At 41.0% G+C, this 13712-nt stretch overlaps 2 protein-coding genes across 2 annotated transcripts in view; one reads left to right on the top strand and one right to left on the bottom strand.

The window, feature by feature from the left end:
- Positions 1 to 13712, bottom strand: part of LOC133237032 (uncharacterized) — a 23078-nt gene continuing 9366 nt past the window's right edge. Inside the window, exons 2-3 of the mRNA XM_061399375.1 lie at positions 5382 to 5761; positions 1 to 378 (exon numbers count right to left, since the gene is read on the bottom strand). Of these exons, the coding sequence (XP_061255359.1) occupies positions 55 to 378; positions 5382 to 5761 (704 nt within the window). The 3' untranslated portion in view covers positions 1 to 54. The remainder of the gene's footprint in view (positions 379 to 5381; positions 5762 to 13712) is intronic.
- Positions 6970 to 7458, top strand: LOC133237019 (histone H2B type 1-C/E/F/G/I). The gene has a single exon (XM_061399361.1). It carries the CDS (start codon positions 7030 to 7032, stop codon positions 7408 to 7410), a length of 381 nt encoding a protein of 126 aa, XP_061255345.1. The 5' UTR covers positions 6970 to 7029; the 3' UTR covers positions 7411 to 7458.

Raw genomic sequence — 13712 nt, 5'->3', positions numbered from 1 at the left:
GTGGCCCTGAAAAGGGCCTTTAACTTTGCTACAAGAACCTTACAAAGCTCAAACTTAACCACCAAATCCATAGAGAGTGCGGCCCTGACGCTTGAGCGCGTACACCACATCCATGGCGGTGACAGTCTTGCGCTTGGCGTGCTCGGTGTAGGTGACCGCGTCCCGGATCACGTTCTCCAAAAACACCTTCAGCACCCCACGGGTTTCCTCGTAGATAAGACCGGAGATCCGCTTGACTCCTCCACGGCGGGCCAGGCGACGGATAGCCGGCTTTGTGATGCCCTGAATGTTGTCACGCAAAACCTTACGGTGACGCTTAGCGCCCCCCTTTCCAAGGCCTTTTCCGCCCTTGCCGCGTCCAGACATATTACCTAAATGCTGAGCACTAATGCTGAATATGCCTAATGCAAAACCCTGCCGCCTCTTATGTAGCGATAGCGCGGACCTTTGTGAAAACTGGACGATCAGAAAGGCGGGAAACTGCACTGAGTCCCCGCCCCTTCTAAAATCTAAAGTGAAACAGGCTAGGGAGATTTACTAGTATTTAGAGGCTCATAGGTAAAGAATCCGTCTGCAGTGCGGGAGACGAGGGTTGGGTCGGTTGGAAAGATCCCCTGGAGAAGGAAATGACAACCCATTCCAGTATTCTTGCCTGCGAAATCCCATAGATAGAGGAGCCTGGCGAGCTACAGTTTATAAAGGGGCAAACAGTCCGACAAGACTGACCACACACATACTCTATTAATCTATCTGAATCTTAGTAGCTTTCTTCGTACAATATGATAAATGCTATTAATAACTGAGTTACTGTAAACAAAATAGCATCTAGTTCGGGGACAATAAATTCCTGGAATCTGTTACTGAAAGCAAACTATAATAGCTAACACACATTTAAAGATTTCAAAACTTTCTAATATAATACTAGTTTCTACAGTGTGCTTTAATTTATACAAATTGAGCATATACATTTAATCAGTGAAGGATTGCAAAGGAAAAGAATGTAAATTGTCAGGGGCTAATAAAATGTTCTTGTATAGAGTGGAAGGGTGATTGTCCTTTCCTGTAGTTGGTGCATGGAATTCAAGCAAAGATATCATAAACTCCAGTGGTGGGCAAAGAAATTTACACAAGTGCCAGAAATAAAAATGTGATCTTCCCTAGGTTTTTATATTATTTAAAAAGAAATTCTTTTTGGTGAACACATGGGAGCACTAAGATTTAAATGATGCCCTTAAAATAAATAGAATGTTCAAAATAGCTTTTTTAAAATTCACACTTATGATATACCAAGCACACTGTCCTAAAGAGTATAGATTAGCTCAGCCAAGTGCTCCATCAGAAAATTTGAGATTATGAATGTCAAATTTCAGAACAATTTATTTTGAGGTAGCAGCACCAATAGCTAAAAAAATCACACACCAGCATAAATGAACCAAATTTCAATTCAGTGGACATATCATCACTAAAACAGGCAGAAGAAAGGAAAACATTGCTGTTTAAGAAAAACAAAACAAACACATCCAAAAAAGAACATTAATTTGTTAAACAAGCCTTGAAATCCACAGGAATACACAATAGCAACTCATAAAGAATTCTCACAGCTTTTTTTAACATTGTCAAATAAAATATACATTTTGAAATAACAAAATTCACAAAAATTTGCTACAATAGTATCTAGAGTTCCTCTAGCCAATTTTCCCCTAATTGTGACATCTTATATAGCTATATCATAATATCAAAGGTGGTAATTGACACTGGCAAAGTACTGTTAACTAGCATACAGGCCTTATTCAGTTCTCACAGATTTTCATATTGCCCCCATGTGTGTGTCTGTGTCTGTCTGTGTGTTTGTATGTGTAGTCTTATGCCATTTTAAAACATGCATCAGTTCATGTAACTATCACCTCAACATTGACACAAAACTATTTTACTATTATCAAGGAACTCTTCAATGTTAATGTTTTATAGTTACATCCACCCACATCTTCCCTGTCTTGGGGCAATCACTAATCTGTTATTCATCTCAGTATCATCACTTTGAGAATGTTATATAAAGGGAATAATAAAATATATAACTTTTTAAGATTGGCTTTTTTACTAAGCATTACCCATGTAGACAGTTACATGTATTAATGTCAATAGCTTCACATTTTATTGCTGAGTAGGATGCCATTGTATGGGTGTCTAAGAATTAATACAACCATTGACCAGTTGAAAGTTACGAACTTGTTTCTAATTTGTAAATGAAGATGTTATGAACAGTTTTATTTTTCCCCAGCCACCCCCACACCATTTGGTTTGCTTTTAGTATCTCCTGCATGCCACCTGAAAATTACATATTTTTTAAATGGCAGAAATGCTGCTATGATGACTGGGAGGCTAACAGGCCTTTCAGTCATCACACAGAAATCACACAGCATTGTCATTATCTCTTGAAAATGTATTTCAAGATTCAAAAACATTGCACTGAGCTATTCCAGCTGTTTCTGAAATCTGACTTCTGGTTTCTATAGCTGAGGATTTGCTCCACAACAGTCTGTAATGTTTATTAATTAAACTATTGGTGTCCGGATCCTTTGGTTCCTGCCAGGGGACTAATGTTTTCGCTTCTATGCAGAACTATTCACTTAGGGCCTCGAGACCCTCCAGTGTTGTTTAATCTCCCCAGGCTAGGAGTAAACCCAGCAATAAGGCTGAGAGTTCCCATTGCTAATGTCTATAAAACCTGACAGAATCCAGAAATCTTGCATTGCTCCATGGTTTATCCTAGGATTCTACCTTTGTTGGAAGAAAGTTGGGAGCTGTTGTCTCATTGGCTCTTTCCCTGAGGATTAATAATAAATGATGACTGCAAACTCTGCCTTAGTGACTACATCATGTTTTTCTTGCAAAGTGCAGACACATTCTGCACAATCTGAGTTTTCAGTAACTTGCTGCAACAAGCTCTAAATTCCTGGAGTGTTAAACATACTTATTAGTCTGGGCCCCAGATTTGGTGAATTTATGCTCTTCCCATCTGCTAACTGCTGGTGGTGCTGCTGGAAACTGAATTCTGGAAATCCCACGGAACCAATGTTTTGGATACCAGATCTCTATTTTTAGTACAGAAAGGATGACTACATTTACCAAATGATGTATTGTTCAGCACAAAAACAAATGGATTAGCAGCAAACTGGTCTCCAGTAGTACTCAGCATGGGTCCTAAAATATCAGTGTGTGTGCATGCCACTTTCTGGCTGCTCAAGGACCAGTGCTTTTTATCTTATACTACATCATCCCTGGACTTCCTGTCTCAGGGACAGGAAAATTTCAATTATTTGGCCTGATCTAATAATTAAATTACTACAAACAAAGCTAGTGAAGGTGGTGGATTTCCAGCTGAGCTATTTAAAATCCTAAAAGATGATGCTGTTAAAGTGCTGCACTCAATATGCCAGCAAATTTGGAAAATTTAGCAGTGGTCACAGGGCTGGAAAAAGTCAGTTTTTATTCTAATACCAAAGAAAGGCAATGCCAAAGAATGTTCAAATTACCATGCAATTTCGCTCATTGGCAAGCTAGCAAGTTAACGCTAAAAATCATTCAAGCTAAGCTTCATAAACACGTGAACCAAGAACTTCCAGATGTACAAGATGGATTTAGAAAAGGCAGAGGAAACAGAGATCAAACTGCCCACACCCATTGGATCACAGAAAAAGAAGAAAAATCCCAAAGAAAATACCTACTTCTGCTTCATTGACTTCGATAAACCCTTTTTGTCTATTACAACAAACTGTGGAAAATTCTTAAAGAGATGGCAATACCAGACCACCTTACCTGTCTTCTGAGAAACCTGTATGCAGGACAAGAAGCAACCTGACCAAGACTGGGTCAAAACTGGGAAAGGAGTATGTCAAGGCTGTATATTGCCACCCTGCTTATCTAACTTCTATGCAGAGTATATCATGTGAAATGCCAGGCTGAATGAAACACAAGCTGGAATCAAGACTGCTGGAAGCAAAGTCAACCTCAGATATGCAGATGATACCACTGCAATGGCAGAAATCGAAGAGGAACTAAAGAGCCTCTTGATGAGGGTGAAAGAGGAAAGTGAAGAAGTAGATTTAAAAGTCAACATTCAAAAAGCTAAGATCATGGCATCCAGTTCGAGCACTTCAAGGGAAATAGATGGGGAAACAATGGAAACAACGACAGACTTTATTTTCTTGGGCTGGAAAATCACTGCCAACACTGATTGCAACCATGAAATTATAAGATGCTTACTCCGTGGAAAAAAAACTATGACAAACCTAAACAACTTATTCAGAAGCAGAGACACAACTTTGCCAACAAAGGTCTGTACAGTCAAAACTATGGTTTTTCCAGCAGTCATGTACAGATGTAAGAGTTGGACCATAAAGAAGGCTGAGCACCTAAGAGTCAATACTTTTGCACTGAGGTGCCGGAGAAGACTCAAGAGTCCCTTCAACAGCAAGATTAAACCAGTCAATCCTATAGGAAATCAGTCCTGAAAATTCATTGGAAGGACTGTCACTGAAGCTGAAGCTCCAATACTTCAGCCACCTGATGTGAAGAACTGACTCACTGGAAAAGGCCCTGATGCAGGAAAGACTGAGGACAGGACAAAAGGATGAGATGGTTGGGTGGCATCACTGACTCAATGGACATGAGTTTCAGCAAACTCTGTGAGATAGTGAAGGGTAGGGAAGCCGGGAGTGATGCATTTGATGGGATTGCAGAGTCGGACATGACAGGGACTGAAAAATACAACTAAACTAAGATGACAGATAAGGGGCGGGGGCGGGGGGGTGGTAATTTACACAGGAAAGTCACTTAGAAGACCCAAGAAGTAACCAAAGCAGGTTGTATACACACACACACATATATATACATATATGATTTGTACTTGAAGAATTGTTTGCTTATATAACTTTCTTAGCATTTACTTCTCATAATGCATCCTATTATACTGGTGTAAGAATATCTTCACACTACTTGCTGCTTTTAGAGGAAGATCACTATTTTCAGGGTTTAAGGGGATCGCATCACTTTTTTTGCTGTTAACTTTTCGGATTGCAATGGAAGTTTCAGGTGTCAATGCCCTGATTTTTACATGGAAAACAGATTGCACGTCAACTGTTTTCCTAGGATTGGTACATGGAACACGGAGTTACGCTGTTCCATTGTTTTGTTAGAGGGTTTTTTGGAGATGATCTACTTTGTGATACAGTTCTTCCAAGTGAAGTTGTAGGTGGCTCTGAAAAGAGCCTTTGGGTTTGGTATTAGCACTTGGTGTCGACAATTTATGCCCTCTCCCCGCGGATGCGGCGGGCAAGCTGGATGTCCTTGGGCATGATGGTGACGCGCTTGGCGTGGATGGCACAAAGGTTGGTGTCCTCGAAGAGTCCCACCAGGTAGGCCTCGCACGCCTCCTGTAGCGCCATCACCGCCGAGCTCTGGAAGCGCAGGTCGGTCTTGAAGTCCTGCGCGATCTCGCGCACCAGCCGCTGGAACGGCAGCTTGCGGATCAGCAGCTCCGTGGACTTCTGGTAACGGCGGATCTCTCTCAGGGCCACCGTGCCGGGGCGGTAGCGGTGCGGCTTCTTCACACCGCCGGTGGCCGGCGCGCTCTTGCGGGCCGCCTTGGTGGCCAGCTGCTTACGCGGCGCCTTACCGCCGGTGGACTTGCGGGCAGTCTGCTTAGTACGAGCCATCACGACGAATCCGACAAACTGTTGCAACTCAAGCCCGGCTCTTCTTGCTCTTATTTATAAAGGCGAAGTCATCCTGATTGGTCCGAATCTTCAAATTTCGCGCGGTGAAAGAAGGAACTGGATAAGCCTTGTGATTGGCTACCAGTTCTCACTTTGGAAAACCTTGATCTTTTGATGTTCTGTATTTTCTCTGTAAATTCTCCATCTATTCACCCTGTATTTTATGTGCTTTATATTTACCTTAATTGGTTTTAATCCCTTTGTTCGAGATTAAGTTTGGGAAGAGACAAAAAAGAAAGTCCCACAGATCCGCGCCCTTTCAAAAACTCCGTTTCTGAAAGTTATTGATCGAGTCCAGCTTCGTCATTTATCAGAGGTTCTAATTTTGAATAAATGTTTTATTTTTGCAATGCAAGTATCGTATTACAGAATTTCCAACCTTTCAACAAACATTGCCATCACTTTCAGACACTCTGTTCCTAGGAAACACGAAAATACTACCGCTGTTGAAATGTGACGATGCTGCTGCTGCTGCTGCTGCTAAGTAGGTTCAGTCGTGTCCGACTCTGAGCGACCCCACAGACGGCTGCCCACTAGGCTTCCCCGTCCCTGGGATTCTCCAGGCAAGAATACTGGAGTGGGTTGCCATTTCCTTCTCCAACGCATGAAAGTGAAAAGTGAAAGTGAAGTTGCTCAGTCTTGTCCGACTCCTAGCTACCCCATGGACTGCAGCCTACCAGGCTCCTCCGCCGTGGGATTTTCCAGGCAAGAGTACTGGAGTGGGTTGCCATTGCCTTCTCCGACGATGCTGAATCTTGGTAAATCTTAAATGTTTGATCAAGCCAAACTGGAAATGCCAATGGCTTAATTCTTAAAACATTTCAGCATTTAGCAAAATTTTATGTTCTCTTTTCTACAATTACTAACTCGGTAACTTAATTTTGGCCGAAAACTAGAATCATAAATTTATATTGGGCTTTCGTCTCTTTAGGTCCACATCGAGGACGAAACAAGCCCCACAAGTAGATATTTATGTTCAAAACATTAATCCTTTACAGTTTTGAAAACGGAAACTTTTTTTCTTACCTAGTGGCTGAGGATATCCAGGGTTCGTTCCAGTTAAACAGCCAATCAAGAAATAGGATCGAAATCGCCTTATTTGCATACAACATTTCTACTGGCTGACTTGATCCAATCAGCGATTGCGATAGATCAAGCATCTATTTGCATAGAAGCCCTACAAAAATAGGCCGGCACTATAAGCCGCATTATTCAGTTTTCTCTGTCAGTTTATTTTGTCTGTCATTCTTGTATCATGCCTGAGCCGGCTAAATCTGCTCCTGCTCCGAAGAAGGGCTCTAAGAAGGCGGTGACCAAGGCACAGAAGAAGGACGGGAAGAAGCGCAAGCGCAGCCGCAAGGAGAGCTACTCCGTGTACGTGTACAAGGTGCTGAAGCAGGTACACCCGGACACTGGCATCTCGTCCAAAGCCATGGGCATCATGAACTCCTTCGTCAACGATATTTTTGAGCGTATCGCAGGCGAGGCATCGCGCCTGGCGCATTACAACAAGCGCTCAACCATCACATCCAGGGAGATCCAGACCGCCGTGCGCCTTCTGTTGCCTGGGGAGCTGGCCAAGCATGCCGTGTCTGAGGGCACCAAGGCTGTCACCAAATACACCAGTTCCAAGTAAATGTTTTTAGGAGCTGTCAAACCCAAAGGCTCTTTTCAGAGCCACTCACGTTTTCCCAAAGGGCTTTAATACTGGATATTGTTGTAACCTCTAGGGGAAAAATAATGCTGAACTTCAAAGTTGGCTATGTTATGAATTTATGATTTTAATTTTTCAGAAAATTTCCTCTTAGTAATTCTCATAACTAGATAACTTGATCAGCTTAAAAGAAATGGGCTGTTTCAATACAGAAAGACAGACCATTTCTAACTAGTATAAACTATAAACCTCTGGAGATTGAGTCACAACAGCCACTAACCTCTTTTGCCTGAGCAATTAGCAACTATTTGCTTGCTTCCCTTGTTAGATGTGGTCTCTGGTTGAATTCCTAACAATGGGATAAGAGTAAACTTTTACATTTGTGGGTCTGGGGCATAATAGCCTCCCAGAAAGACTTTACATGCTCTTTCTCTTCCCAGGGCAAAAGTGTTTTAGAAGGGCCAAACTAATGCTAACCCCAATGTTACCAAACCAAGACTTAAGTACAACTTTGGCTTCTCTAGAAATGGAATCTTTACTGTTCAACCAGAAATTGCCTAATCACCAGTTAGATAGACTAACAGACCCCTGTCATCCCCTAAAGCAGCAGTCTCCACCCTTTTGGGCGCCAGGGATCGATTTCATGAAAGAATGTTTCCCCATACTGGGTGGGAGGATGGTTTGGGGATAATTCAAGCCCATTACTTTTTTTTGTGGGGGGGGGGGGGGGGAATGCTGTATGCTCAACTTTTTTGAATTGCTCATTTTTTTCTTTTTTTAAAAATTATTTTATTTATTTTAATTTGGGGCTAATTACATTACAATATTGTAGTGGTTTTTGCCATACATTGACATGAATCAGCCATGGGTATACATGTGTCCCCCATACCGAACCCCCTTCCCACCTCCCTCCCCATCTTAGCCCTCAGGGTCCTCCTAGTCCGCAGGCCCTGAGCACACTGTCTCATGCATCAAACCTGGACTGGCCATCTATTTCATATATGGTAATATACATGTTTCAAATCATCCCACCCTCACCTTCTCCCACAAAGTCCAAAAGTCTATTCTTGGTGTCTTGTTTGCTGTCTCGCATGTTGGGTCATCATTACCATCTTTCTAAATTCCATATATATGCGTTAATATACTGTATTGGTGTTTTTCTTTCTGACTTACTTTACTCTGTATAATAGGCTCCAGTTTCATCCACCTCATTAGAACTAATTCAAATACATTCTTGTTAATAGCTGAGTTTCCATTGTGTATATGTAGCACAGCTTTCTTATCCATTCGTCTGCCGATGGACATCTAAGTAGCTTCCATGTCCTGGCTATTGTAAACAGTTCAAGCACATTACATTTAGTGTGCACTTTATTTCTATTATTATTACATTAATAACAGGCACTAGATCCTGGAGGTTGGGGTCCGCTACACTAAAGAATGGCATCCTTGCAATAATCAACCCAGTTTTATTCCTAGTATAATTTCCCTGTTCCTGCTCCTTTCTGCCTAGAAAAACCTTTAATTTCATATAGCTCCTCAGAGCTCCTTTCCGTCTGCTAGATTGGCAGCTGCCAGATTCATGAATCACTGAATAAAACCAATAACATTTCTAACATGTAGTCCTTGGAATTCTATTTTTAACATGTGAAAGCAATGTGTTAAGATAATTGAGATACAAATATAAAAGGACACAGAGGTGGGGGCATCATCCCTGGTGGGCCAATGATTAAGGTTCCATTGATTCCACTGCAGGGGGCACAGGTTCTATCCCTGGTCAAGGAGTTAAAAATCCCATGGCCAGGGGGGGGGAAAAAAAGGCACATGGGCTCCAGAATCACTGTTTGGAAGAAAGAGTTGCCTGCTGATCTAGAATACCCTTTTGGATCTCACAAAAGCAGAGAATAAACTTGCAATAAGCCTTTAAGGTTGTCAGTTAAATAAGCCAAAAGTTGAGAATTATGTTTTATTCAGCAGGTATACCAAGGATTGAAACCCATGAGACAGCCTCCTGGAAAGCTCTAAGGGACTATTCTGAAGAGGTAAGGGAGAACCAAGATATATAGGAGTTGGGGGTGGGAAGAGGGAAGCGGGTACTTAAAGCATCAAAAAATTACGGTTAATTAAAGAAAACAGACATTTCAAGCTAGTGAATTTTTCATACTTTTCTAAGTCTGAGAAGATCCAAGAGTCTGGGCTGATTGAAACCATTCCTTTGATATGTAACTTAACTACCTAGGGCCAGTATCCTATTTTTCTTCATCCTGAATCCACTCAGTGTGCACAGTTGTGGGGATGGGGTGGCAGTTTCAGAGGCTTAAGGCTAGATGGCTGCCACATCCTTTGTTTACTGATACAGCAAGTGACATTCTTCATCCACAAAGTTTGAAAATTTACCTTAATATACCCTCCACCATGATAATCTCTATTTTCTAAAAGGAAGTTCAGTTACTTGCTGCTGGATCTCAAACCTTGTAGAACCAGATGGCTAGCAACATTCTTTAGTTGGCAAAGGACAGAGGAAATATTCTTCCAAGACAATTTCATAGTTATTTGGCAAAACCTGAACAACACCAGTTTCCTGTCCTTCCTTGAACACTGCTAAAAAATGAGAGTAATTAACAGCCTACACACCCTAATGAAAGTCTCTGCATTTGAACTGCAGTCTCTCCCAATAGGAAGGGTTCAGAAGATACATGATCTCTTGCTTCAATGCCAAGATTCAGTTATAGCTTAGATCAGCACTTGATAACATGCATCATTTTTATCATAAATAAATTTGTTTTCTTTCAAAAAATCATGCATTTTGCCATCAAATCATCACCATTTTGAAGGTTTTCGTATGGAATTCTATTAGCCATGAGCCAAAAGATGAACAGTTTTATTTATATTTGGAGACTCATTAGTAAATATCCAATATAATCTTAGAAACTGTACTTATTACAGTGTATAAAGCCTTTTTAGAAATATTACATTTGAATTCTCTTTTTTCTGAAAAGTGAAACAATGGTAGTGATTATTTGGAACCTCAAAATATCTTACTTTTGGGACTTCCCTGGTGGTCTAGTGGCTAAGACTCCATGCTCCCAATGCAGGGGACTCAGGTTCCATCTCTGGTTGAGAAACTAGATACCTCTGCTGATAATAAAAAGCTCTTATGCTGAAACTTAAAAAAAAAAGAAAAAGAAAAAAAACCCATGTGCTGCAACTAAGACCCATTTTGGTTAAATACCCTTTTTTAATCTTACTTTTCATTTTAAATAAATTGTCACAGAATTAATACTCTCCCCAATGACTAGTACTTCTTGAACTAGCTGGCAGTTGTCTCCCTCGGGTTAGTACTCATCTATTTCTGCTCTGGCCTCAGTTTATTTTCTGTGTTGGGGCCAGTGTGAGGAAAGCAGGAGAGACTCCATCTTGAAGCCTGTCATCTGTCTTAAAGACTGGATATGAACTGGGCCTGAACCCTGCCCAAGAGTGAAGAAACCACTGCTAGTGAAAACCAGGTCTTCTGGAGACTTCCTCCCTACAGATGACAAATGGAGATTGTAGTTGAGGTCAGGATGCCCCTGTTAGCTTAACCATGGAGACATGCCCCCTGATGTATAATCACTGTTCCCCTGCTTTAACCTTGTTTGTTCTCCTAGCACCTACTTGTAAAACTCAATCATATACAACAAAGAGGTTGCTAACATGTAACCAGTCACATAGTGGGGGATATAAAACTGGACCTCTCAGAAACATCAGGGTCCTTGTTGGGAACTGATTCCCCTTGGACTCGCTGGCATAATAAACTGTACTCCTTGAGTGTCCTCCGAGGTGTGTTTTGTGACTCCAGATTCCACAACATCTGAATTGAATGTATTCAGAAAACTGGAGTAAGATTTTTGGGGCTGGTGGGGGTGGGGGTGCAATGTGTAAACTCATTGATGAGCTATCCAGAAACTCCAGCTTGTGAAAGACGAAGAGAAAGTTGGTTCTATCCTGTGGCCATCATTCCAAGTAATGCTTCCAACATGGGACCTTTGCAATCATTGTTTCCTTTGTGAAGAATGATCTTTCTACAGAAGTATGAAGATCCCACTCCTTTCCATATTTCATGCCACTGGCTTTCATGTCTCATCTCAGTTGTGAAGTCTTCCCCACTTACCCTATTTAAAATGGCAACTGTCCACTACCCATCTCCCACTCTATGACAGTCCCTAATCCCCTTGGACTCTTTATGTTTTCTTAATTCTCTTGACCTACCAAAATACTGTGTTTATCTTTGTTCATTTTCTCTCGGTGAACTCCACACAGAAAGATCTCTGCCATGTTATGCACTGTTCTTTCCAGCACCTAGAACATTGTTGAGCACACAGTAATCATTCAAAAAGGTTTTGATGAATGGATGGATGAGGTAAAAGGAAAATATGCATGTAACACAAAATGCCTTCCATTCTCTAACCCCAAAGATAAAATCCATGACAGATTTAACAAAATGAACCACTATAGAAGGTATTCCCCCTCATTATGCTTCTGTTTCTTCATCATAGTATTTGAGGTAACATGCCCCCCCCCCCAACCCACAGAGTTATTGTGAAGATTAAATTAAATAATCCATGCAGAAACTCAGGTAGACTTTGACTTTATAAAGTCATGAATCTTTTACCAGCTGGACAGCTCCAAAAGCCATTATTGTTAGCATCTCTTTTTGGTAACTGACATAACAATCAAGAGTGCTATACGGAGCACAGCTTGAATTCAGCCAGATCTGCTGCTGGCTGGAGGACCTGGTGAAATAAAGCTGGAAAGCTCACCATTTTCCCTTATACAGAAACTCTTTGCCTGGTTCTGAAAGACATTTGAATTCACAACCCCAATAAATCAAGTTTGGTACCTGAGAGCAAACAATTTGCCTGTGGTCATAAAACTAGTAAATTGAAGTATGAATCAACTTTAACTCCAAAGGTTTATATTTTATGAATAATTTTCTCTTTTCTCCCTAACTATAAATCTCCCAGATCAGCCTCTATTTTCAAGGTCTGAATAGCACAAAATGAAGAAAACTGGGCTTTGATTTTTGTGCTGGAGCACAATTGAACCAACTAAAAACCACTCCAGTATTCTTGCCTGGAGAATCCCATAGACAGAGAAGCCTGACAAGCCACAGTCCATGGGATCACAAAAGAGCTAAACAGGACTGAGCACACATGCAGTAAGAATAAAGCTGCTGCTGCTGCTAAGTCGCTTCAGTCATGTCTGACTCTGTTCGACCCCATAGACGGCAGCCCACCAGGCTCCCCCGTCTCTGTGATTCTCCAGGCAACAACACTGGAGTGGGTTGCCATTTCCTTCTCCAATGCATGAAAGTGAAAAGTGAAAGTGAAGTTGCTCAGTCGTGTCCGACTCTTAGTGACCCCATGGACTGCAGCCTACCAGGCTCCTCCGTCCATGGGATTTTCCAGGCAAGAGTACTGGAGTGTGGTCCCATTGCCTTCTCTGAAGAATAAAGCAGAACCTGATTAAATGAGAGAAAAGGACACAAAAACTCCTGTGTTCAACTTCTCTCAAGTTCTTCCATTTCACTCAGAACAAATGCTAAATTCTTTACAGAGGTATACAAGCCCCTACAGGATCATGCTTCCTTTCATTTCTCTGCTTTTTAATCTCCTCCTACAGTGCCCAGCCCTTTCCACATAGCCACCCTAGCTCTTCAGCATTTCTTTCTCCTTTTACCCCAGCTTGCCTCTTCACCTTTCAACGCTTTGCTGAGATAACTGGCTTCTTAGTGCCATCTTCACTGGTTACCTTACCTAAATTTCAACTCTCCATAAGAATTCTTATTCTTGCTTTATTGCACTCATTTATTACATATATTTGTTTATCTGATTTATTGTTTATTCCAGAGTCAAATATAAATTCCATGAGAGCAAAGAATTTTGTCTGTTTGGATCTCATCTGAGTATATTCCCAATGCATAGAACAGCATCTGGTACTGTTATAAACTCAATAAATATATGTGGAATGAATTAAAAATTTATCAACCTTAGATATTGTTTGTTGAGAGTTATCATGACATCATAATTAGGTTTTAAAATGGTAGATGTATATTAAAATGCTACGAGGAAATGATACAATTTCCTCAACAGTCATCAAGGCAACAATCAAGGTAGAAGAGGTATAGATAAAACATATTTGTCTGGTGTTGGTGATGTTGAGGATGGGTAAACTTTTATCTATACTTCCATATATTCTCAAATGTTGCATAATAAAAAAAAATAATAATTGAGAATGAAATTATATGG

This window comes from Bos javanicus, chromosome 23 (genome assembly GCF_032452875.1).
Source record: "Bos javanicus breed banteng chromosome 23, ARS-OSU_banteng_1.0, whole genome shotgun sequence".
Classification (NCBI taxonomy): Eukaryota; Metazoa; Chordata; class Mammalia; order Artiodactyla; family Bovidae; genus Bos; species Bos javanicus.
Note: the sequence above shows the minus strand (reverse complement) of the source record. Positions and strands in the feature narration are given on the sequence as shown.